The sequence below is a fragment of the Diabrotica undecimpunctata genome, chromosome 3, assembly GCF_040954645.1.
Source record: "Diabrotica undecimpunctata isolate CICGRU chromosome 3, icDiaUnde3, whole genome shotgun sequence".
Lineage (NCBI taxonomy): Eukaryota > Metazoa > Arthropoda > Insecta > Coleoptera > Chrysomelidae > Diabrotica > Diabrotica undecimpunctata.
The window spans coordinates 121,731,111-121,758,593 of record NC_092805.1 but is presented as its reverse complement, the minus strand read 5'-3'; the positions used below and the strand labels follow the sequence as shown (position 1 = coordinate 121,758,593).

General features: G+C 32.4%; 1 protein-coding gene across 2 annotated transcripts in view; it reads right to left on the bottom strand.

Annotated features, from left to right (window-relative positions):
- Positions 1–27,483, bottom strand: part of LOC140437336 (chitin synthase chs-2-like) — an 81,623-nt gene that overhangs the window by 28,208 nt on the left and 25,932 nt on the right. For both annotated transcript variants that reach the window (XM_072526809.1, XM_072526810.1), the window contains 6 exons: positions 24,345–24,745; positions 16,418–16,643; positions 14,119–14,439; positions 11,374–11,559; positions 10,182–10,476; positions 3,771–4,153 (listed from right to left, as the gene is read on the bottom strand). In XM_072526809.1, coding sequence (XP_072382910.1) covers positions 3,771–4,153; positions 10,182–10,476; positions 11,374–11,559; positions 14,119–14,439; positions 16,418–16,643; positions 24,345–24,745 — 1,812 coding nt within the window. The remainder of the gene's footprint in view (positions 1–3,770; positions 4,154–10,181; positions 10,477–11,373; positions 11,560–14,118; positions 14,440–16,417; positions 16,644–24,344; positions 24,746–27,483) is intronic.

Here is a 27,483-nt window from a genome sequence, read left to right as displayed (position 1 = left end):
CAAGAAAGAAGCATAACATCTCAATGAATATAAAGGAAGCCTAAGAAGAAAACATGAATGTTGAAAATAAAATAGGTTATTTAAAAGACACTGGTTTATATAAGTTATTGTGACATTAATTGTAATACACTTTATATCGCTAATATCCCCTGTGGTTGCAGTAAACAATCATCATCATCATCAACTAGCCTCTAACGTCCACTGCTGAACATAGGCCTCTCGCATGCTTTTCCACTTAGTCCGATTTTGCGCCATCTGAATCCAATTTGTAGTCACTATTTTTATGTCATTTCTCCATCTCGTTGGGGGTCGACCTCTATTTCTGTTAGCTTGTATTTGGGGTCTCCATTCCAAAATTCTTTTTGTCCACCGGTCATCAACTGATCTTGCTACATGACCTGCCCAGTTCCACTTTAGTGTTGTTATCCATTCAATAACGTCTGCTACTCCTGATCTTTTGCGTATAGTAGCATTGGGTATTCTATCACGTAGAGAAATCCCTAACATTATTCTCTCCATTGCACTTTCTGCAACATGTAGTTTACTCACTGTTGTTCTTGTGAGTGTTAGGGTTTCTACGCCGTAGGTCATCACTGGCAAAATACACTGATTAAATACTTTTATTTTCTGACACATTGGAATCTTAGACCTAAAAATATCCTTCATCTTCCCAAATGCAGCCCAAGCGAGGTTTATTCTTCTTTTCAGCTCGATTGTTTGGTTGTCTCGACTTATTCTGATCTCATGGCCCAAGTATTTATAGGAGTCAACTGGCTCAATATCTTTGTCTTCTACTGAGATGTTTTTGTTATGGACTAAATTTGTCATAAATTGTCAGTCAACAATAAATATGTTACGTAAAAATATGAGTCATATTAAAAACCTGTAAACATCTTGTTTATTCACTTATATTCACTTAGTTAAATAAACTAATATAAATTATCGTGCTTTTTAATAAATTAAAATAAGAACCTTTTAATAAATAAATAATAGATAAAATAGAATTATTAGAAATAGTACAAATAAATAAAAAAAAAACTTCAAGCGCCGTACTAGAATTAATATTTTCCTGGCGCAAGCATCACGATTCTCATCTTTTCAGCAATATAAGACAAATATTTGATTCTTGACGATGCATTGTAGAACAATAAATAAGGCAATCAGTTTAATAAATTTGTCTTCTCATATGCACATACACAATTATTTTTTTATAAATGTCTTGAGAAAAAAAGGATCACAATTGTTTTGCCTTTATTTACTTACATATTTAAGTTTACCTTAATTCAATTCGTTGTTAATTTTTTTTAATATCTAACTGACACTATTCATGGCTGCTTTCTACTTTATTTTTTGCAATCACTGACACTAATGCTCAAAATATATGTAAAAGTAAAAGTTTTTTTATATTTGGTAAAATACTGAGAACATCGGTTTTGGATCCGTAGCACTATTGCCAGCAGATCTAGTCCGAGTACAGGATAATATAAAAACTATATACTTTATTGTATCTTATCAGATACAAAAAGAAAACAATGACGGGTTTGCATTAACCATTTGTCAAAACAAACCTCAAAAAACTACCATGGGGGTGAAGCAAGGAGACACCATTTCTCCCAAACTATTCATTTGCAGATGACATAGTTTTAATAGCAGATAATATCCAAGAACTAAATGAAATGTTACAACAATTAAATGAAGTTTCCGGAGCGGTAGGCGTAAAAATGAACTACAGTAAAACAAATATAATAAACCAGGACCAGAAAAATATAACAATACAAAACCCTACCATAAATATAGATAGATAGATTTAGAGAGGTAGCCTTTTGGCCTATTCCACTGCGACCTTTTCAGATATATTGTGGTCCTCTAGTTCTAGATAATATTCTCTAGCCTGACCCTTTTTATAAAGTCTAATAGCTTCGAGACTGTACCTTCCATGTGCTATTTGCCGGTGGATTTTCTTCTCCTAATGCAAAGAACCGCACATTTGCCAGACTGTCACACTGACATAAAATGTGCTCTGCTGTTTCTTCTTCGAGGTGACAGAATCTTCACAGGCCATCATCTGATAATCCCATCAGTTTCAAGTGCCTATTCAGCTTACAGTGCCCTGTTAGAAGACCTACTATAGCTTTGATTGTTTTCCTGTCTTTGCTTATTAGGTCTGCCGTAAATTTTGGTGAATGTTCTGTAATGAACTGTTTCGCCTGTCTTTGTCCTGGGAAATTCCTCCACCATTCCCGAGATTTGTGAGCTACCAACTTCCTTATAGAGCATTATGTATACCTGGGCCATATCATCAGACTGGGAAATCCAAACAACTGCAACAACACCTCCATTCCTATAAACTTAAAGGAAAAAGGTGTATAACACATGCACACTACCAGTTTATACCTACAAGATGGAGACGACAATCCTTACCAGGAAATCTGCTAAAAAAATAGAAAGAGTAATGGAACGAAACATTCTTGGAATATCACTGAGGAACGAACAAGATTAGAAACATCGAGATACGACGATAAGACGTAAAACGAAGATCAGGGATATCGTGGAAGAAATTACAAAAGTAGAAAAATCCTAGAATAGAGACCAATGAGGACGACAAGAATCATGGGAAGACCTCAAAAGAGATGGGTAGAATACATAAGAGTAGTGACAGGAACACAATGGATTAGATTGGCATAAGATAGAGAAAAATGGAAGCAATTGGGGGAGACCTACAATCAGGTGTAGATGAAAAATGGTTGACGAAGAAGATTTACCACAACAACACTAACAACAACAATATAACACTAACAACACCTATTTTCAAATAAACGATTTTTTATAAACAAGTCTTTGGATTAGCCATGGGCTCTTCATCATCCCCATTATTAGCAGATATATTCTGGTCTAATGGACCAGAAGCACTGAACACATTTTTGATGAACATTAACTATAAAGAAGAACCAATTAAATTCACCATGGAAAAGGCAAACAATAACTACCATTTTTAGATGTGTTAATCATAGAGGAGGATATTGGATATGTAACTAAAGTTAATAGAAACCCTATCTACACCAACAGATATTTAAATTATCATTAAAACCATAACATAACTATCAAAAAGAAAATCATCAAATCACTATATGATACAGCCCAACACACGTGCTCATTTTAATAAAAAATGATTATCTATTGCCATTTATAAAAAAAGAATTCCACAAGTCTGAAAAACGGGAACAAGAAAACAATAAAAACGATCCAGAAATGCTCACAAGGAGGGATTTGAAGAGAAACAAAATACTTATGTAAAACGCTTATCAAAAAAGGGTAAGAAAAGAATTTTTATCTGGGAGAATTTTCAAGACCACTAAATGTTAGGATAAATGAGCATAAATCATATATTCTCATTACATCAATTCTGGTGTACGAACTTTGCAGCCATGATCTTAGCATAACAACAACACAACTGCTCAATAGAATAGAGAGTCGCAAGCGGGAATATTTCGGTCACATTATTAGACTACTCTGAAGAATATGAATGTTTGCATCTGATCATTCAGGGAAAGATCCAAGGTAAACGTGGCCTTGGTAGAAGAAGAACATAATTGCTGAAAAATGGTAAAAAAGACAATGGTAGGGGAAAATGATTACATTATTATTTAGACATGCTCTCAATGAAATCACAATAGCGAATAGGTATGGTTGCCAAAATCACATCTAACAATCGATGACGATTATGGAATTAAAAGAAGAAGATTCTATGTTTGTTATTCTATAAACTTTACCTTGATCATATTGTACATAGTGTCGTGCTTCTGTAGATTCTGTAGTATATTTTGCCATTACATTGTCATCCATAAGGGCTCCGGCTCTAAATAAAGAAAAACAACCAGGACTACAAAGTACACAACCAATGACGTGTTCGGTTGCTTTTTGAAGCCAATGACCAACTGCATATTCAAAAACCTGATACCAAGCCATTGCTCCTGAACCGACTGGATGAATTCTACCACATGCAGCTCCCAAACTGGAGTTTTTCTTCATGTAATCTACCAAGAGATGTACGGCAGCGGGCTGAAAATCAATATCTCCATCTAAAGCAAGTATATATGTATTGTGGGCCATGTTTTTAATTTCTGTTGCTTCAAGCTGATCGTTGTCCATAATCCTAAAATTCAATATATACAGGGTTGAGTAAAAGTATGGAACCAACTAAATATCTTTGAAACAAAAAAGACGCTATTAGTTATGAAGCTACATGCAAGTACAATGACACATAACACATCTGACGCTATATTTTTTGTTACTACTTCACTTCCGGTTTCACCGGAAATACCCTTAACTTATTTAATTTGAAAATGACACCCTGTATATTTTTGCAGATTATAAAAGAACTTGTTATCTCTAATTCATACATACCAAGTATGGTAAAAAACTAGTTAAAACGAGCAGTAAATCAATTTACAGTTAAATAATAGGTAAAATTGACTAAGCCTATTGCACCAAGGGAATACTAAACGGCGAGGAAGACAAGTACACACAAGTTCAGTATGGATCAGAAAATAACATATATATGTAATTAATATATTCTCAACACAACGTAATTTTTAGATATAAAAGAAGCATTGGGCTCCACCAGAATTTTTAAAGGATCTATTGGAAATGCTACAAAAAAGTATATAGTGCTTGCTTGGCTTTCCAACCGCTCTCTTTCCCTGCATTCTAGAATTCAGTGCTCTTTTTGGTAGCCTATCCTCTCCCATTCTTATCACATGTCCCGCTCATTGCAATCTTTGTATTCGAATGAAGTCTGACAGTGGTGCTTCCTTATAAAGTCGATAAAACTCGTTGTTGTTGACTTCTGAAGATTCCGTTTTCCCCCACAGGTCCTAGTATTCTCCTCAGTACTTTTCTTTCGAATGCATCGAGTTTGCTTTTGGATGTTTCTTTCAGGACCCATTCTTCACTGTCATAGCATGCTATTGGTCGAATTAAGGTTTTATAGATTCTCATCTTTGTCTCGGTGGACATTTGTAGACCGAAATATATGGGAGAGGGCAAAATAAGCTCTGTTTGCCTGTGTTATTCTCTTCCGTATTTCCCCATCTTCTGATCCGTCGGGATATATTTCTACTCCCACGTATGTAAACTTTCCAATCGTTTCAATGTCATCTTCATGTATAATGTTTTGTGGGACTATATTTCTTCTCGTCTGTATCATTATTTTTGTTTTTCTGTGTTAATTTCCAGCCCTAGCCTTTTTGTTTGCGTTTTGAACTCTGCGTATGTTTCCTGTGCTCCTGTTGATGTTCTACTCATAATATTAATATCGTTGGCATAAATGGCCAGTTGAACTGTTCGGTTGGTCAGTAGGTTTCCTCGTCCAGTAAGCATTTGCCTAACCTCATACTCCAGTGCCAGGTAAACAAAGTTGGGGCCAGCCCATCTTCCTACTTTAAACCCTGCGAAATTTTGAAAAAGTCTGTTCGGTGGTTTTGTATTCGTACACATGCCTGAGTTTCATCCATTGTGGCTTTAATGAGTCTAATTAGCTTGCGTGGTATTGCCAATTCAGCCAATATATTGTAGTTTGTTTCTGTTGACTGAGTCGTATGCATGGACGTATAAACATAGATGGACCCAGCAATAAGATACCTTAAACACACACTGTTTTGAAGCTTCGATATTCCTGGACAAGGGGGTAAAGGGGAGTAAAACGGGTATCGATAGACTGTGATACTTCCTCAATGAGCATAAGCGTGCTTGAATTTTTACTCGCGGGGATAATTATTCAGACGTTAATAATTGGAAGTAGTAATAATGTATAAAAACACGTTTTTATAGAAAAAATAAAATACAATTTTATTTGCTTTAAAATTAATACAATAAAATATAGTTGAGCTCAAGTTAATTTTTTAATAGGTATCAAATATCCTACGATAAAAAAAAACAATTAAAAAATATACATTTGTCAAATTTAAGTACATACCTATATTTATTGATAATTGTATTAAAACATATTTTTTAAAATTGTGACAAATTTGTTTTAATACATTATGAATAGATTCCTCGTAGTAAGGGTTTCTGCTACAAAAATATTTATTGATCATTCCAAAGCTGGCATTTGACATAAAATTATTTGCAAATATACCTACTTATTAAAAAGTAGGCGTGAAAATGTATAAATTATTGGAAAGCTATTTACCGAACAGAAATATTAAAGTAAAAATGGTAAATAGACATAATAGAAGACATTGGTATAGAAATAAATTTTTATTCATTGCGAAATAAAACAGTCTTAGTAAGAACGCTTCTTATGCGCACGGTCTTAGCATCTAAAGTAGTCCTCGTTTCATGATGAATTCCAATTTTAAAATATTTCTCAAGAACCAATTTTAAAAGTTGCATAGAGTGACCATCGATTGCATCTTCATCATACATATGGTCACCAAAATGCTCATAAATTGATTTTGGAACATTTTGTATGGTTTTATTAATCAAAATATTCATAAGGTTTTTAACTAGTCTGTTGTAGATATTTATAGTTTTATTAAAAAATCTGAAATATTTTTCAGCTTCCTTACAAGTTTAAATAACCAAAAAGGATGCTTTTGAAAGGTTTTTTTATACTGTTTTCTCTGTTGAAGTTTAGAGAGTAAGTTTCATCATTAATCAATATTATTTGAAAACCTACATAGAAAAATAAATGAGTTTTATTCATTTCACTAATTTATTGTTAATTCATGAGAAATATTAAATTAAAAAGCTAATAAACAGATCTTTTTAATCAGATGATGTCTACTTACAATTTAAAAATGTCTATACTAATTTCATGAACTAATATCTTGTTCAATACATTAATTAATATGAATAAACCCAATGGTACGCCTATGAAAGACATATTTTAAAATGTAAACACACAGGCTTCCTCAGTTCCTCATCTTAAATAATGTAAACAAACAGTACTTACAAATTAAATGAGACATCGGGATGTAAATATTTCGTTTTTTTTGCAAATGCAAAACTGTAGCACCATTATTATAATTTGTTTATTTCAATATTTACAAATATCACTTAAAATACAGCCAAAATATCGAAAAACAACTTTTCCTCATCTTGGGTAAAAAGTAAACAAACATGGACAAGACATGGAACAGCATTTGAAGTTTGACGTAGAGCCATAAGACAGAGAAATGTAAACACCGTTGCCATTAATAAATAGGTTTCAGTGCTTCTACATATAAAATAATTGGTTGATATCTGTTATACGCTATTAAATGATATGCACACTATGTGCACATTTGATGTTTTAATTACAATTAAATATATTAATATAAGTAATAAATTATTATTTTGGTTTGATAGCACCTGTAGAGTATAAAATAAATATAGTAATATTTTCAGCGATACGTGAATAAGATATTTTAATAAAAAAATGTGACAACATTTGAAGGTGCTGAGAATGTGACCTAGTCAAATAATTTTGGCTTCACATTTTTATGTAAATAACTGAGTCCATCTGTGTTTATACGTCCATGGTCGTATGCCTGTTTGAAATCTACAAACATGTTGTGAACATCAATGTTATGTTCCCATGATTTACTCAAGATCTGTTTGACTGTAAATATTTGATCCAGTGTCGATCTTCCCCGTCGGAAGCCCGTCTGATACTCTCCAATAATATTTTCTGCTAGTGGTTGGAGCCGTTGGTTTATAATATACGTGAGGACTTTATATGCTGTACATAGTAGAGAAATTTCACGGTAGTTTTTGTACTGGAGTTTGTCTCCTTTTTTATAGATCGGGCATACTATACTTTTCTTCCAGTCGTCGGGTATTTTCTCTTCTTGCCATATGTCTTTGATGAGCACGTGGATGTGACTTGCTACCTTATACAATTCTGCTGGTATTTCGTCAACTCCCGGGGATTTCTCTCTTTCATTCTCTCCTTCATTCTCTTCTATGTAGTTTGTACCCATTTCATCTTCCATGTCTACTTACATTTTATAATTAAATTTCATGTTTACACTTTTTAAAAAAGTTTAACATGGATTAAAAACTGATATCTAACATTGACGGATAACATCTGGCGGATATCTTAAAATAGGGGTAAAAGATATTTGCTGTCAGTCTTAATATTGACGGAATTTGGATCTTTTTTTATGTGAATAATTTCCAATATGCATATTTTGTTGTAATGTTGTTCTTTTTCCAAAATCTGTATATTTTCAAAATCAAAAGAATGGCTATTTTCTAGAAAATGTTTGGCTAGGGCTGTTGTGTTTAATGCCTTGGTTTGTATACTATGTTTGTGTTCAACAATTCTTCTATGTAGGTATTGGTATGTTTGTCCAATATTTACATCAGACCGACAAACCAGGAAATAAAAGTTCCTATTTAAATATTCACGGTCAGGAAATAACAATATATATATATATATATATATATATATATATATATATATATATATTGATACGATTAGGGTCTATAGAAAATAATTTATAAGTTATATACTACATAATATTAGATATTTGGTTGTTTTAAATAAGTTATATACTAGAGAATTTAATAAAAATTATTTATGTGAGGGTATTTTTTAGAAATTATCATATAATAATTGTAAAAAGTTGTATTTTAATATTGTAAATATATATAAGTGAGCCATGTGCTTAGGCAACCAAAAATACTCTCGGAGATTGACAGATATTTATACTCTGAAGTGACGTTTAAGAATATTTACAAATATAAAGTGGGTTATAATAATATATTGTTTGAAATGTGTATTTTATTAAATTAGAATGTTAAGTTACTAATTAAATTATATATTCTGATCTGAAAAGCCTAAATGTAAACAAAATTATTAATAGAAAAGAATGGAATTCTCTGGATCTCCGGAGATGGCCATGTTTGCGAAATGGTTTGTTCCAGAAAATTCATACAAGTATGAAATAGAACAAATTGGAACATGATCTCTTACGAGATGGTTCTAGAATGTCCAAAAGATATAAATACCTGTGATTTGGATTCAAGATGGCAGTTTTTAGCAGTTTTATCATGAAAGTTAGTTAGAAGATAGATACATTTACTTAGTGAAGTCAATTGTTCAGAAGTTTTGGGAGTTTTTATTCAGAAGAGGCAGTTTTTGAAAGTTTTTAGTCAGAAAAGTTTTAGATAGTGCAGTCAGAAGAGTTTTAAGCAGTTTTTGGCAGTTTTTAGTTAGAAGTCAAGCAGTTTATTATGAAAGTTAGTAGAAGATAGACACAATTAATTAGTGAAGTCAATTGTTCACAGTTTTAGTAAATCAGTCAGAAAAGTTTAGTAAGAAATATGAAAGTTAGTTGGAGTCAGTGAATCAGGTACAAATAGTCAAATTGTTTAATATATTGAGTTAAATGAAGATTAAAAATTATGCATATAATTTAATGCACATTTATAATTATACACAAATAATTATTGAAGATTAAAAAAAAAAGTATATTGGAAGAAATTAAATTATATTATGGTTGGAGATTAGTATAAATCAACTTATAATAATTGGATATTGGTATATTGAAAAGAAGAATAAATATAAATGCTGTTTGCTGGTTTGATTGGTGGTATATAAATGCTGGTGAAGAAAAATATATCTTAAATACGTAGAAGCTGATAATTGGAAAAAGAAATTTCACAAAAACAAGGATAACCGAAGTACGAAGACTTTCAGTGGTGATTAGAATATATATAGTGGAAAACAGTTCATTTAGGCATTCAGTGAAAGAAAGGTACAAAATTTTGTTAATATAACTTAGTTAGTGTCATAACAATTTCAATTTTGAAGATAGTTTGTTTAAATTTTAGATTGTCTATAGAATTTAATTAGTTTTATAAGAATATCAGTTTAAAGATAGTTTATTTTAAATTTACATTGACTAAGTTAGATATATATGTGTGTTTCATAATAGTTATAATAAAGATAATTTAAAAAAGTACTTACAAGCTAATTCTTTGAGAACCGCGATAAAAACCCTATATTATTAAAAATACTCATTGCTCATAATTCAAACACAAAACACATCATAACAATTTATATATATATATATATATATATATATATATATATATATATATATATATATATATATATATAAATATATTGTTCCGAACATGAAATTAACCTAACACTTTAAATACAAAATTAAATTTAACTAGAAACTTACCTATATCCCAATAAATAATACATGTACATAACCTGTGACCATCGTTTCTTAGCTCTTATTTTGTCCTTATCTTTTAAATGCGCTATCATCTTAGTTTTACCCGGTAATGTCCATTCTAATCTGCCCCCATATGGAGTTGAGTATACAGTGGGCGGTTTAATTTTACAATTCACAGCATGTACTTTACTAGCCGCATCACTGACAGTATCAATTAAAGATAGAACATATTCATTAACATGAGGATCTTGATCATTTTTTGTTTGTCGAATAAAAGCGTCATCGAAGAATATATGAGCTAAAATAAACATATTCTTGTTTATAATATTCTAAAACAGATTAATATAAAAAGAAGAAATCATTTCAGGAGTATATTTTGAGATATTTTTTATAATGTTGGTAAAGTTTGTATAATGGTAAACACTTAAAAAATAAAAATGATCTGTCTGTTATCCGGGGACTCCGGTTATCGAAATTATAGAAATAAAAAACTATAAAAACTATAAACAGATAAAAAAAGGAAAGATATGACAACATAGCTAGTCAACATCCTGCTCCCTGGGTAAAAACTACTCTAACAGGAATCTATACAGCAATAATCTGTAGAAATATTCGGAAAAAATTCTATCCGAAAATTGAATAGAAATAGAAAATTTTGTAATAAAACTTTCATGTGAAGTTCTTTGATATGTCGAGTTATACGTACTTTTGGGTTAATATGTACTAAGCAGGAGTCGTTTAACATCTGACTTTTTTGAAGAAAAAACCGACTGGAGTAGGGCTGAAGAACTTGCGAAATCCAAAAGTCTGCTGGCGCACTTTTCAGAATCAAGAGTGACGATGCATGCACTCGTGCATGGAATGCACGGAATAATCTAGTAGTAAAATGTTTCAAATTTCTAGATTGCAGAAGAGTCTTATGCCGATATACAGATAAGAGAGAACAGTTGCTTCCAACCATCCAGTTAAGAGTTTATATTATACGTGATGGTTAACACTAACTAGAACTTCTTCATCGAAAAGATCAAAAGCAGCAGTGGAGTTTTTAGAAAAAATTCTAGCTAAGTAACACACCAGCGTACGTAAAAAATCTGAACTATTCCAATAACCTATACGCATATCAGGAATATAAATAAAAAAGTAAAAACGCGATTTTTTTTGTTAATTTATGTATCGTTTGACTATGTTTACTTACTTTCCAACTCATAGTAATCAGGCAATTGGAACTGTAAATATTGTCGGACAATTCTATGAGCACATTGATCCTCATCCAATCTAAAGACAGATTTTAAAAATTCAACCATTTCTTCTTTAGTCTCATGCCACATAGTCGCGCATGCATATATCCTCGTTATTTTATCATGAGGCACATTTTCGTTTTCTAGAAAAAAAATTATTTATATTTATTCATGATATCACTTTTTATAGATTTTATCGAAATTACATTACATTGAGAAGAACATAAAATATTTATAAACAGTTTGACTTTCACAATCTTGAAAGTCAACGCGTTGCATAGAAATCTCCAGAATTGCTCAAATATATTTAAAAGAATTAAAAAGAAAAGTATTTTTGAAGTGTGTAAACATTTATTTCCTAGCTGAGCGCTTTCGGCTTACAAAGCCATCCTCAGAGCTATGGTCAAGTTTTTAAAAGTACTACTACTTAAGAGAAATCCCATTTTTTGAAAAAATTAATAATTTTCCTTTGTCATTATAAAAGTTAAGTTATAAAAACTTCTGAAAAAACACATGAGAGACGGAACATTGGACTCCACAAAAACACAGACTCAACTTTAACTCTGATCAAATGGTCGGATTCTTACACTCGTACCATAAACAAATTTTTTACTGTGTTTTTTGTGCAGTCCAATGTTCAGTTCCTTATGTGTTTTTTCAAAGAAGTTTTTATAACTCAACTTTTATAAAAAAAGGGAAAATTGTAGATTTTTCCACCAAATGGGATCTCTCTTAAGTAGTGCCGTTCTCAAAAATCCTGCCTGCTCAGGTGTTATTTGCCAACTTATAGAGTTTTCTAGAAGACGTTGCAGGATCTAGAGGATCACCTCACTGGCGTGTGATATTAGAGCTAGTAGCTTATAGTTGTTATAGTAGTCTATTTGTTGGACCTTTCTTATGTAGATGCATGATCATGGCCCTTCTCCAATTCTCAGACCAGACTCCTGTGTGCCAGATTTTACTTCACCAGAAGATGTTTCAAGGCATCAGCAGTAATGAAATCATAGTCTGCTGCTTTGTTTAACTTAAGTCTTTTCAGAGCGAATTCCACTTCGGAAAAAAGTATGTCAGGTTCAGATTCAAAACAGTATGTCAGTGTGGTGTATCCCTGTTGAAGGAGAGTGGAAAGTGGAGGCCTGATATTCAGTATTCAGTATAAAGAGTTACAATACTCCCTCCAAAGATATATAAACTTGTCCAAATCCGTCTGTACATTGCCTTCATCATCTTTGATAGACCAAGACTTCTGTTTGAATTTACGTGTGAGTGGTCTGACTTTATCGAAGAGCTCTTTGGTGTTATTTGTGTCAACACACACTACAATACATAATATATGTACACACAACCAAACTTATATGGAATTATCTGATATTTCTTATTATTTTAAGCAAATTAAAAAAAAACCAACCTACGAGGTCAAAGAATATTTTTTTTAAAGCAATTTAAGCGCAAACACATAAAAATTAAAGAAACTCATAAATTCTTAAATAATAAAGTTGAAATTATTTGTTTTAAAGTCAATAGCATACGAAAGTTCAATTTAAAAGGAATGATGTTTAAATTGTTTTTATTTATTTATGATTTTTTTAGTAGTCGGTGTTACTAAACCTAGGCCTTCAATTCACGTGTGCATGATTCTAAACAAATTATCAACATTTTATTGTGGTAAATTCTTTTTTTAAGCATATCCCACAAATGCTCTATAGGGTTAAGTCGGGTGAGTAAGCAGGCCACTACAGAATAGTGGCGTCACTTCTGCTTCAAGGAAGTCTGTAGTGACTCTGCTGGTATGTAGAGATGCATTATCGTGTATGAAAATAGAATTTTTTCCCACTGCCTTTTTTCATAGTCTAACTACACGTTCTAGAACCAAACCAACATACCTGCGAGCTATTAAAGTTGGTTGAATGGCAATTAAATGAGTTTTTTCACCGACCATATTACTTCCCCAGAACATAACACTTCCTCCTTTATGTTTGTGAACAGATCTGGCTGTTTCCGTTCTTGCTTGTCTCTCTCTCTCTCTTTAAGTACACGAATTCATTGGTCATATGATTTTACACAATTCCTGGTTTCGTCTGAAAATAGCACACTTTGCCAATTTCCAATGTTCCAGTTTTGGTATTTAGACACCAATTTAAGCGGTCAATATTGTGCTGCCTGGTTAACTCGGGAACCCGTAACTGTCTTCTACTGTATAGTCCTTTAGCATGAAATCTTTATTGTTTCAACTGAAACACTTACACCTGTACCTTCCCAAAGCGGCTTTTGGAGTTGCGGGTGTGAAATTATTGGGTCTTTTCTAGTTACTTGGACAATAAAATGATCGTAGCAAGCCGTTGTTACGTTTTGGCGACTTTATTTTGGTGTATTCTTAAGCGTTCCTAAATCCTGATACCTAACATAGGTTTAAGACAAAACGGCCTCTGTCGGGCCTACCACTGCAGCTATGTCCCTCTGAGACATGCCTTGCTCCACAAAACCAATAATCTTTCCCCTTTGCACATTATAAGTTTGGTTGTGTGTACATCTGCACAACTACAAGTTTAGTTATTTTTGTATACGATATGTATAATACTGGTTGTATGAATAAGAGTTAATAATAAAAGTACGTTAATCATAAAAGAAAGATTCAAAATCTAGTTCAGCGATAAACGATTTTCGAGTAATAAAAGTACGTTTTATAAATTATTAATACTTGCCAGTGTTTTCTCCAATTTTAATAAGTCTATCATGTTCTCTTCGTCTATTCATAGCAAGCGATTGGTCAATTAAAAAGGCGTCGTACATCGGTTTACGTAACAGTTGTTCTGTGGACATCAGCTTTTCGTGGTCGTTAGACCAAATGTGAATAGTTATCCATGTTTGAGAGAGCAACCATAAAAACCATATCCAGGAATATTGATGACCAATAAAATCTTCAAGCCGCGACATGGTCGGAGTATTGAAGAATAAGTATGCAGGAAAAATGTTGGTGTAAGCGCATTCATTCTTGTTATACATACCGCACATCGACACCAAAGCTGTAAATTAATAAAACATTCAAAGTTAAAATCTTCTACCATAATACAACTTGAATAATATTTGATATCTTTATTAAGGCGCATCCAGACTACCGTGCTCGTACTCAGGCTTTTACGTGTGACTTGCCTAAGTGTGTACGTCACGACGAGCCGGAACCAGAGCAGCACAAGCCACACAAGTAAGATACTCGCAAGGTTCCGGCGGGTGTCGGTACATCAAAGGAAATTCGTGAAAGCTTTCTATTCGTATTTGGATGAAAATCTTCGAGTTTTGTATTTGCTCCGTGCCTGATTGACGCGACACCTACTGCCTTCATCTGACAGTTTTGGACCTACTAATTTTCAGGTTAAAAATATGACATATGTTTGACATTGTTAAATACATGCGAAATTGACAATTATTAATAATTAACTTTTTAATTATATTTTTTCAGTTTATGTACAAAATAAATGTAGTATTAAAAACTGGGTTTCTCAAAATTCATCATAATATATCCTTTCAACCATAAACGGAAAAGAAAGGGAAAAATTTAGTACTGGCAAATCAAGTTTTTCACGTGAAAGAGCATATATTTAAAAACAGTAATAGTAAAAGTTATGATATAAAAGCTAAAGTCATCAGGCACTCTGCAGTTAGCTTCAAGCCTTATAAAATATCATTTAAGGTAAATTATTTAAATTTTTCCTATTTTAATTGCATAAAAATGAAGTTATGTGATATTAACTTTTTCATATTAATAGCACGGATCCATCTTTTTCTTTTCTCTAATTTATATGTAATCTTTGGGAACCTATAAAAACTACACTTACTATTTTTGCTATTATTAGCACAATTAAATACGCAATATGTATTTGCACACATTTTTGATAAAATTAATGCGTAAAAAGGTAGGTCCAATTGTGTCATATTTTGCCGCTACGCACGCTGGCATCGTTTCAAAGTACCACTACCATGGTCACGCACGGAGCGAATACTTATGTGACCTGTATTAATCGAGCGTGCATATCGTGCAAGTTTATGTCGAAAATATAGTGGAATAATTATAGTGTGATTGATTTAATAAATATGTACGAAAAACACGCAGTTTTGTGTAATAGTTCTAATAAATTTTATAAAATCCTAAATAAAAACTGAACATATATGTGCAAGAGATTAGACGCAAAATGACTTTAATACTGCTTGAAAAACTTAAACAAAAAGCTTAAGCTGGTGTACGAATCACCTGATGCTAAATATCTTAGCGTTAAAGCTAATCGTTCTTTTACTGAAGTTGCTCTTCGAAATGTTGTGATTTTCTTAATAATTTTTGGACCAATTAAAGTTATCAGTTCTTCAAAATTACTAGGCGACATTCTACAGAATGTATGGAAGTGGAGATTTTCAACATTAAGGTCACTAAGTAAGTTACTTCCACTGTATTGGCTTCGACTTTTAAACAGCGATGTCATCCACACCGTTTTTTTTTCTCATTTTCGATTATTTTAACAGATAATACATCACAATAAAAGCCGCACTGGCTGCCGCAAGCTCGTCCTTTTCCATTGAAACCGGCGGAGTACAAGTATTTTTCCAACTGAACAAGTCTATGTGGACGGTCAAGTGAAGGTAAGAGCAAGTACAACAAGCTTTACGAGTTTCAAATAAAAGTGAGAGTACGAGCAGGAGCACGAGTAGTCTGGACGTACTTTTAAAGATTTTCGAAAAGATGAACAAGTATCTGATCCGTTAAACTAGGTAAAATTTGTTTAATGCATATGTTTTTATAAATCTAGATTCAGAAAAAGCTATTAACGTTTTTCTTATAAGCAATCTATCGCATTACATTCCCACCATTAATTTTTTTATTTGTTATGGTAACATGTCAAGTGTCTCTTTAACATAAAAAAAACTTACAATGAAGTAAAAATTTTTAGTGTAATAAATTAATATTTCCGTTATCCGCATCATGTCTTTGAATATAAATTAATCTTAGTGTACCTGTTAAAAGGACGGGAACAGTTAGATTTACAGGTAATGCAAAACTCATGGACTGGATCATAATTTTACATGCAAATTTTCCAAAAGCATAGCAAATATATGTAGTGAGAATGTTTATTAGCCAAATAACTATCGGTGTCCAATATGATGTTTTTATTTCAGTAGGAATTATGTCTGCTACTGCATCTGTGTAGTTAATATTAGATGTTCCTACCACTGGTTCGATCTGAAATATATATCAAACATCATTAATGAAAAGGATGTAATGACTTAATATTATGTTTATATGGGTTTAAGCCACAATTGTTTGTAATGAAAATTACATTTTATAATTGGTTGATGTTTCGACTTCTATTCCGAAAATCGTTATTTTCAAAAAAAAAATATTTTAAAAGATTTGTCAAAAAAAATGATCAAAAGTTATTTAAGTAATGATGTGGCCGCTTAAACAACTTAAACCGCTTAAACAACTTACATTACAATGTACATTAATGAAGTTACCAATATATTATATGTCATTATAAGTCACCATGTTCAAATTAATATAATTTTAAAAAAGGTTAAGTCCAAACTTTTTTGAGACCACAAGTAATGATTGCCAGTGAAATATGGGCTTGAAGAAACGTATTAGAAAAAGAACTGAATAAATAAGAAGGTAAAACGTTAAAAAGAATTAATAGTGATAATTATAGAACAGCGTTTCTGGAAGATTTATTTATTTATCAACGGACGATCGCCCAATTAAAATACAATGTAAACATTATTGATAAATTACAGAAGATTCTTAACGTAACCTACTTAAATTAAATTTAAAAATTTTAATCAACCAAAAAATAAAAGTAGGAACAGTAAATAACAAACATTAACAAATAATGTACAAAACACAAGAACATCAAGCTATCACACACAATGCTTAAGCTGAGCTTAAAATTCTTTTGGAATACTATAACAATCCAACCTTTGGGAATATTGATAGCAAACCTTGGTGTTCTAGACGTGAAGAAATTGTGTTTGTAGTTTGTGCGATGAGGTCTAACATAAAAGGGTTGATTTAACCTTGTTTGTCTACTGGGAACATGGAGATTAATTTTTTCCAATAGTTGAGGACAAAAATAATACAGTGCAGTATACTACAAAACATAGTGAGATCTTTGTGCATGCGTCGGATTTGGAGAGAAGTTTTGTTGAGGGACCTTTCCATATTTGAATAGTTAATTTCTTCAATCCTCTGGTTGTGTTTAAATGCAAAAAATTTTAAGAATTTGTGTTGAACTCTCTCAATAGCTTGAATATGGGTGTTATAGTGAGGCGACCAAACACATGAACAGTAATCTAGGTGGGGTCTCACAAGTGAACAATACAAAATTGTTATGGATGGGATATTTAGAAAGTCTTTAGCACAACGTTTGAAGCATCAATCTGGAATCGAGCACAGCTGTCTTTAATGACAGGCTAAGAATGTGAAAAAGAGGTCTAGAAAGTAAAAAGCTAAAGTGTTTAAGAAAAGAATGTGGAAGACCATCTGGACCTGGCCCCTTGTAAAATGGAAAGTTTTTCATATATAGACGAAATAAAAATGATAAATTGTGATAGGTTGATGTCTCCTGTTAAAAAGGTTTCATCCTGTAAATTAAAATATTTATCACTATGTTTTGGAAAAGTATTCAGCAAATAAAATGACAATCTCCATGCCAGAAGAGCCAGAAATATTATTCTAGTGCATAACAGAACGGATATTATTCCTGTTTTTTTACTGTTAACAAATTTCCAGAAATTTTTAACATTATCTTTCAGAGAAGATTCAGTTAGATTGACATAATCAAGATAGCATTATTCTTTGAGTTGTTTACAGTTAGCTCGTAATAAAGAAAACTCATTATAGTCAGTAAGTAATTGAGATTTTAGATATTTTTTATGAATTTTCTTTTTTTTTTTGATTATCGTTTTTTTAAGCTCTGGAGAAAACCACACAGGAAATTTTTTGCTGAAAACTTTTTCAGGGGAACAAAAATATCAATTGCAAGGTAAATAATATCATAAAACATGTTGATCTTATCATCAAGACTTTTATCTTTAAACGAATCATCCCAGTTAAATTGTGAAAGAAAGTTTGTTACTTCCTACACACTCATTGAACGAAAGTTTCTATAAAAGCCATCTCCAATCAATCCTGGCTCATTGAAATATTGAGATTCACATTTAAACTCAAATGAGAGTGGAGGATGATGCCTATCCTCTGGGAGTAGGGCACTCTCAGCTTTAGATACCTCAACCTCTTCATCTTGGCCCATGACTAGATCTAATAAGGAGTTGTTTACCTTTTTAACAGTGTTTACTTGATACATATTATGAAAGGAACATAAAAATGAGAAGAATTGAATAAAATCGACTTCATTTGGTGAGATTCCTGGTAATGGAGTAGCCACAGAAGACTCCATCAATGGACCACTGACAATTTGGAAGAATAAAATCTCCCAGGATACATAACTTATATTCTGGATACTTTTCAGCTAAATTATCTACATTTTTTGCAAATTCGACATACTTCTCAATGATACTACGTAGTGGAAAGTAGGCAGTTGCAAAGATAAACTTATCGATGTGGCCTATCTCAATCTTGACAAACAGATGTTTGATATTTTGAGTCACTGACAATAGAACACTGGTTATGATTTTCCGGACAGCTTTTCCACATCTTTTAAAGGTACTTGCTTCTGAGGATCTATCTCTTCTATGTTGTAGTCAAACATTTGCAGTTCGGCGCTCTTTATGTCATCTGTTAACCATGTTTCATTAAAAACTAAAATATCATATTGTAAGTAAGAAGTATTTTGAAACAGTAGCTGAAGTTTTGTACGTAACCCTCTGACATTCTGAAAATACACCAGCGCTTTTGAAGTCTCGACTGAGGGGGCTTTGAACCTGGTAGATATGTTTAGTTTTTTCGTATTAACTTTGGCACAATATTAACATAAGATAGATAAATTCAAATTTTAGCGTCAACAAATATTTGTCACGTACATTTGTGTAGCTCCATTAATTTTCTCGGTATTCTCATTTCTAGCATTGCTAGCCATAGCCTGCTTCCTTTTATAGAATCAGATCCTTGCTGGAAATCTACGAAGATTTTATCCGCGCTCCGATTGAATTTCCAGTTTCTTTTCTAATATTTGTCGGCTCGTAAATATTTAATCTATTTTTGAGCCAGCATGAAAACCACATTGGTAATCGTCTATAATATCTTTTGCATAAGTCTGATCTTTTAAATCCGATAACTTATATAACTTTATGTGCTGTGCTAATAAGTGGTGTGCCTCTATGTATAGCGAAATTTTTCTTTATGCCTCTCTTATATATCGGTACTATGACGCTTCCATGCCATTTCCAATAAAAATTTCATATAATTTATGATTACAAATTAATGCTTACAAATGATATTCACAAGAGAATATTTCAATTCTATTTTCTTTATGTGTTTATATCATTTACTTGGTGTGACAAAAATGACAAAAAAACGACATTGCGAAGAAATAAAATAAAATCTAAACTATTGGCGTACTAACTGAACTAATCAAGCAGGTAAATACAGTGTAAAGTTTAAAAGTCTTTTTAAATAAATAAAATAAGATCCACAAGGAAAAACTTAATTTTCTGTAGTTGGCTGTATACCATGAATCACAAAAAATATGCGGAACATATGTATAAATTAGGAATAGTGAATACGCCAGTTTGTTTTTGTGATAATATTTCTATTAGAGATTTGAATCATATATTCCTGGAATGAAAAATTAACCAGAGATATATAGACCTATTGCAAAAAACGAAAAAGAGAAAGGCAAAGACGTCAAAATTGGTTACAACAAGGTGTTAGTAAACCAAGAAGAATGGAGATGGAACAAAATAAAAAAGGAACTGGAAAAACATGGAACCCAAAAAACTAGAAAACTACACCCACACGAGGAACATTGATAACGACCAAAGCAACGGAAAGGATCTGACAATGACGACCAGGGCGACGAATAGGAATAACGATAGGAAAAAGCACGATGCAAAGGTAAACAAGGATGAAAATAGAAAGAAGATGAAAGATATACCGCAGAAAAAGGGAGAGATAAAAATGGGAACATGGAATGTAAGAAGCATCAATGGAAAAGAGGTAGAACTTATAGAAGAAATGATCAGACAAAAAATAGAAATATTAAGAATAACGGAAACGAAAATGAAAGGAGGAGGGGAAGAGGTTTTAAGAAGATACACAAAGGATATTGGTTATTTTGGGTAGGAGCTGATGCAAAGGAGACAGCAAAAGAAGGCGTAGGAATAATAATTGCACCGAATAGACTACAATACGTTATAGAAGAAACATATGTTAACCAGAGAATATTATCGCTGAAAATGAAACTGATAGACGAGGAAATATAGACAATAATAACAGCCTACGGAGTAAATGAAGATGCAAAAAAGGAAGAGAAGGATAAATTTTTCGAGGAGCTCCAAATGCAAATTGATAATGGGGAAGAAAAAATATAATTGTAATGGGAGATCTAAACGGTAGAGTCGGAAATAATAACAATGGAATTGAGGAATGCATGGGAAAAGAAGGAGAAGAAATACTAAACAAAAATGGTGAAAAAATAATAGAAATATGTATGGAGAATAAACTTGTTATAACAAATACAAAATTTAAACATAAAAAAGTACACAAATACACGAGAGTACAAGAAAGTAGAAATGAAAAATCAATCATAGATTACTTTTTGGTAAGTAGCAACAAATGGAAAAGAGTACAAGACACGAAAGTCAAAAGAGGCTCAGAGATTGGCAGTGATCATCATCTAGTAATAATGAGAATGAGAACAACAAAAGAAAATGAAGAAAAGAGGATAAAGGTAGTAAATGAAAAAGTAAAAAGCTACAAATTAAAAGAAGAAAGATATAAGAAGATATTCCAAGAAAAATTAGATAATATTTTGAAAGGTAGGGCAAAAACTGCAAATATAGAAGAAAAGTGGGAAAATCTCAAGACCAGCTTAATCATAGTTGCTGAGGAAACTTGCCGGAAGACAAAAATAGCAAATAATAGCATGAGGAGAACTGAATGGTGGACGGATGAAATACGAAGGAAAGTAAAGAACAAAAAAGAAAAATGAAAGAGATATCTAAGTACAAAGGGCCCTGAAGATTATGAGGCATATAAAGAAAAAAGAAAAGAGGTTAAAATAGCTGTGAAAGCAGAAAAAGAAAGGTCATGGAAAAAGTTTGGACTCAAAATGACAAATAATTATAGAGAAAACCAAAAACTCTTCTATGGCGCATTAAAACAGCTCAGACAAAAGAAAGAACACATGATGCCGAATATAAAAGACATGAATGGAAAGGTAATAACAGAAGAAAACCAAATAATGGAAAGATGGAGAGAACATTTCAAAGAGCTAACTCATACAGACGTAGACAACATAGTGGAGATACAAGAAATTAATGAAGAACAAAAAGTAGAACCCATAACAACAGAGGAACTAGAAAAGGCAATTGAAAGAGATAAATTAGTCAAAGCACCAGGCAAGGATGATATCACCCCGGAAATGATAAAATTCATGGGAATAGAGGGAGTGGGCAGCATGAAAGAACTAATAAATGATATCATAAAGAGAGCAGAAATACCACAGGACTGGAAGAAAGACATTATACTACCAATACACAAAAAGGGCGACAAGAGAAACTGTAATAATTACCGAGGTATTACTATATCAAGTATTCCTGGGAAGGTATTCGCAAGAATAATAGAAACAAGAATAAAAACCCAAATAGAACCAACTATGGAAGATACACAATGTTGATTCAGGAAGGACAGAAGCACGCAAGACCACAGATTCACAATAAGACAAATAAGTGAGAAAGTAATCAATAAAAATAGAGAAATACATATATGCTTTATTGATCTGGAAAAGGCGTTTGACAGAATACAAAGAAAGGACGTATGGAGGACATTAAAGGAAAGAGGAGTTGACAGGATAACAATTGATGTAATTAAGGATATGTACAATAATAATACAAATACGGTGAGAACCAACAACGAAGAATCCGAAGAATTTACTACAAGTCAAGGCGTCAAACAGGGATGCGTGTTGAGCCCACTGCTGTTCTTAGTGGTACTGGATGAAGCAATAAAGAAAGCCAAGAGAAGAATGAGAAAACTAACATTAGGATACTGGCAAATGAAACAGACTCAACTATCAGAGCTTCTATTTGCAGACGACATGGTTTTGATAGCAGAAAATAGAGAAGACCTACAGAACAACCTTGAAATCCTAAAAGAAGAACTGTCAAACATAAATATGAAAATAAATACAGAGAAAACAAAAACAATGATAATTTCAAATAAGAGAAAGACACACGCAATACAATTAAACGGAAAACAACTAGAACAAGTGGAACATTTTAAATACCTAGGAGCAATAATTGAATCAAACGGTAAACAAGACATGGAAATAAACGAGACAATGGGATAACCAGGAAGTTTATTTAACACTATGAAAACAACATTTTTGGGGAAAAAAGAAATACCGGAGAAGGTAAAAACGGCAGTCGTTAAATCAGTAGTTAGACCTACAATCATCTATAATAGCGAGTCATGGACATTGACTGGGAGACAAAAATCTAGAGTCAATGCTATGGAAATGAGGTTCCTGAGGAAAATAGCAAACAGAAAGAGGACAGACAAAAGACGAAACGAAACAATCAGACAAAACCTAAATCTATAACCAATAAACGAAAAAATAGTAGAGGGGCAACTAAGATGGTTCGGGCACGTGTGTAGAATGTCGAATGATAGATTAACAAAACGAGTGTTTAAAACGAAAATGCAAGGGAAAAACAAACGAGGAAGACCAAGAGTTAGGTGGGTAGAAGAAATCAGAAACGAAGTTGAGAAGAAAGGATTGACATTGAAAGGAGACAGCAGTGCAAATCTTAACCCCACCAGCCTTACACCTAACGGTAGAAAGGCTTAGGACTAAGTAAGTAAGTAAGTGTATAGACCAATTATATTACAGTCTACAACAAGAAAAAGTATGTTTTCTAATTAGAATAGAGTATTTATTAAGTTTCCATGATATGAGAATAATTAAGTCACTGATCGACTATTTAAAAGAAATAGATATTGCCATTTAAACGCAACAGTGATAGATAAAAAAAATATCATGCTAAAAAAATAACAAATAAAAATCTATGGCTAACTGACCTGCTTCCAAGCCGTCTTCTCTCTCACACACACACAAAAAAATTTATTAAAAAATAAAAGGTATATTTATTTAAAAGAATCCTTTCGGACTAAATCAAAGCACGTTCTCGAAATAAATATTCCATCTTCAGTGCTGCTACTAGGTATACATGTTTAAAGCCACTATATATATGGGTAGCAAGTCCTTAGGTAGGAATAAAATAAAATATTGTACCAAATTTAAAAATTTACTTGGTAGTCAAAGTAAAATAATCCAAAATACCAAATAAATGTGTTCCCTCGAATTAAAAATCTCGAAAATTAAAAAATAAGTAATGTTATTAGAAAATAACACAAATACAAAGAAACTAACAGGCCTTAAGAACAGTTGAGATGAAGACATTAATATTGATAGTAATAAAAACTGGACAGGAGGGAGTATGAGACCGAAGAAGAAATTGAAATTAAAACAAAAGGACAGTCGGAAAAGATAAAATTTCAAAAATTGTAAAAGATGAGCAACCAAACAAAAGAAGGTTCGATGAAGACACCAAATAGATTGCAAGTAGTTTGATTCTTCGAAATCCTCAACAAGACAAAAATATTACCCAGTAAACACAGTTTATACACCTAAAAGATACAGAAGAAGAAAATAAATTTTTAATGTTCTATTTAGTTGATGGTTCATAATATAGTATTTTATCTTACCTGTGTAACGTTAAAAGAATGACTACTAAAGGCATCTCCAAATTTATCAAACATGAAGTCAACATCTCCCTCTCTGATCCATATGATGGTTACTGCAGATACCAAAAAGATCACACATTTGATGGGGGTGACTAACGCATATGTAAAGTAAACGTCTGTTTTAAACTGTTTTTTTGATTTGGCCAGTTTTTTCAACCAGGGAATTGCAGTTTTCTCCGAGAGAAAATTTTCCCACCATCCAACAGATATTAGACTGAGAGCTATAGGAATGACATACAATATTTTCCTGTTTTCTACAATAGGCCACACAACTAGAGCACTTGCTTGAATAACGATGGCTGTTAAATCCAGTCCATAATAAAGTCCTTGGCGTACTTTTGATGATGATCTTGATATCATTGCTAGAAAATTAAAATAAATTACGATTATTATATACAATTCTGGAAGAATCAAATTATTAGTACTTATTTAGGGAAATCAAGATGACAAAGTATCTATTAATAACAACATAAAAGAAGCTCGCAAATTGAAGAGTGGAAGTTTCAAAGGTGTTAAGTACCAAAACATTTGATTTTGAGTTATTGTCATATAAAGTCGTAGTGCCACGCTCTACGTCCTAACGAAGGCGTTGGGTGCTATTCCTAATGTATAGGGGCTGTAAGATGGCGCCAGAGGTGTGCCTTGCCTGTTGCTTTACAAAGCGGTTATGTGCCAGACTGTCAAATTTATTATTATTAATTGTGTTGTGTTTCTAATTATTTTTTTTCTTTTCACTTAGAATAATTAAAAACTGGGATCTGGGATCTAGTAGATAGAAACAAACTAGGGCAATATAAAGAGATATACAAGGACCTATTAAAAGAACAACTTACCCAAAAATTAGACAGTGATGATAAAGATATAGACGAAATAGACAACATACTTACAGCAACGATGATTACATCAGGAAAAGAAATAGCAAAAAAAGCATCTAAAAAAGAACAACTATATATCAACTGAAACAAAGAAGCTTAGGGATAAAAGAAGGAAGCTGAACGAAGAAGGCAAAAGGAAATCTATAAAATATGTAGAAATCAATAAAACAAAAAGCAGAATGATAAAAGAAAATAAGAGAAAAGAACAAGAAATAAAAATAAAAGAAGTAATACAGAACAACTAAAATATGAAATGCTTAAGACCGAAATTAGGTAAGTGTGAAATAAACAAAATAAAAGATGTAAACGGAGTAGAAACAAATATTAAAGATGACATCATAAATATAATCCACCATTTCTACTCAGAATTATATAAAACATAAAAGGATCCACCAGAAGAAATTAAAAAAAAAGAAGGCATTGAAAGAAATGAAAAACAACAAATCGCCTGGAAAAGATGGAATAACTGCAGAGATGCTGAAATATGGTGGAAAAGTGGTAATTAATACTCTACATTCCCTTTTTAACAAGATATTAAAAGAAAAAAGAATCCCAAACAACTGGAAGGGATCCGTAACCATTATCCTACACAAGAAAGGGGATACAGCAGATATAAAAAAATACCGTCCTATAACACTCCTCAATGTAATATATAAACTCTAAACACTAAACTAACAAAAATTTTAACCAATTTGATTGACGACAAAATTCTACGGATACCAGTCGAAAGAACAAGCTGGATTTAGAAAAGGATTCAGCACAAGTGACCATTTACTAAGTATGAAAATACTTATAGAACGAGCAAATGAATACCATATTCCTCTATATATAGCGTTCATAGATTTCGAAAAGGCTTTCGGCAGTGTCGAACATTGGACAGTGAAAAGTTCTTTAATTAATAGCAGAATTGACCACAGATATACGGAACTAATAGCCAATATATATAAGGAAGCCAAAACAACAATAAAAGTATATGAAGGAACAAAATCAATACAAATAAATAGAGGCGTGAGACAGGGTGACACAATATCACCGAAACTTGTCAATCAGGCTCTGGAAGATATTTTTAAAAGATTAGAATGGGAAGAAAAAGGTATAAAAATTTGTGGACAACGTTAGAACCATCTAAGGTACGCTGATGACATCGCATTGATAACCGATAAAAAAGAAGAATTATTTGAAATGATGAAAGAACTGGACGTAGAAGCTGGAAAGATAGGCCTTAATATGAATTACAGCAAGACCAAAATCATAACAAATACAGATGAAGACATCACAATGAGGATCGGACAAGATGAAATAGAACAAGTTCAAGATTATATATATCTGGGTCAAACTATAAAACTTAACAAAGAAAACCAAACAGCAGAGATAAAAAGACGAGTTAGACTGGCATGGGCGGCATTTGGCAACTTAAGTTACATTCTTAAAAACAAAAGATATCAACAGCATCTTAAGACCAAAGTATACAATCAATGCGTACTCCCTGTTCTCACTTATGGTTCCCAAACTTGGACATTTACAAAAGCAAACATGGACAAAATCACAAAAACCCAAAGAGCAATGGAAAGACAAATGTTGCACATAAGACTAATGGATACAAAGAGAAACGAGTGGATAAGAGAGAAAACAAAAGTGAGGGATGTTAGACAAGAAGTTGCAAAATTGAAATGAAGATTTGCCGGACACAATATAAGACAAAAAGAAGACCGATGGAAGAAAATTCTTATAAGTTGGAGACCGTGGGAATATAAAAGAAGCAGAGGAAGGCCCCAAATGAGATGAGCAGATGATATCAAGAAGCACGTGGGCTCTAGGTGGATGACTGTAGCGACAGACAGAGAAGAATGAAAAAGGATTGGGGAGGCCTATGTCCAAAGATGGACCGAAGAAGGCTAAGTAGATAGATCGATAGAAGTTTGTTATGATTAGAGGGTACAGTTTATTGCAATGAATGAAGTGAAAACCCGAAGGAGTAATGGTACTGGCAGCTTTGGCAAGAAACAAACACAACTTATTGAGGCTTTTCAAACGGTTTGTTGCCATTAATTATTATGTGATTATGCCTTTTGAGGGTTGTTTTGCCGTACAGGTAGACCGCATCCCTCGGTAGACCGCAAGCTATAACAAAAACGCGACGGTAGACCGCATATTATAGTGGTACCAATCAATATCTGCATATATAATGATTGAGCTTATAAAGTTATGGAAGCATTATTGCGAAT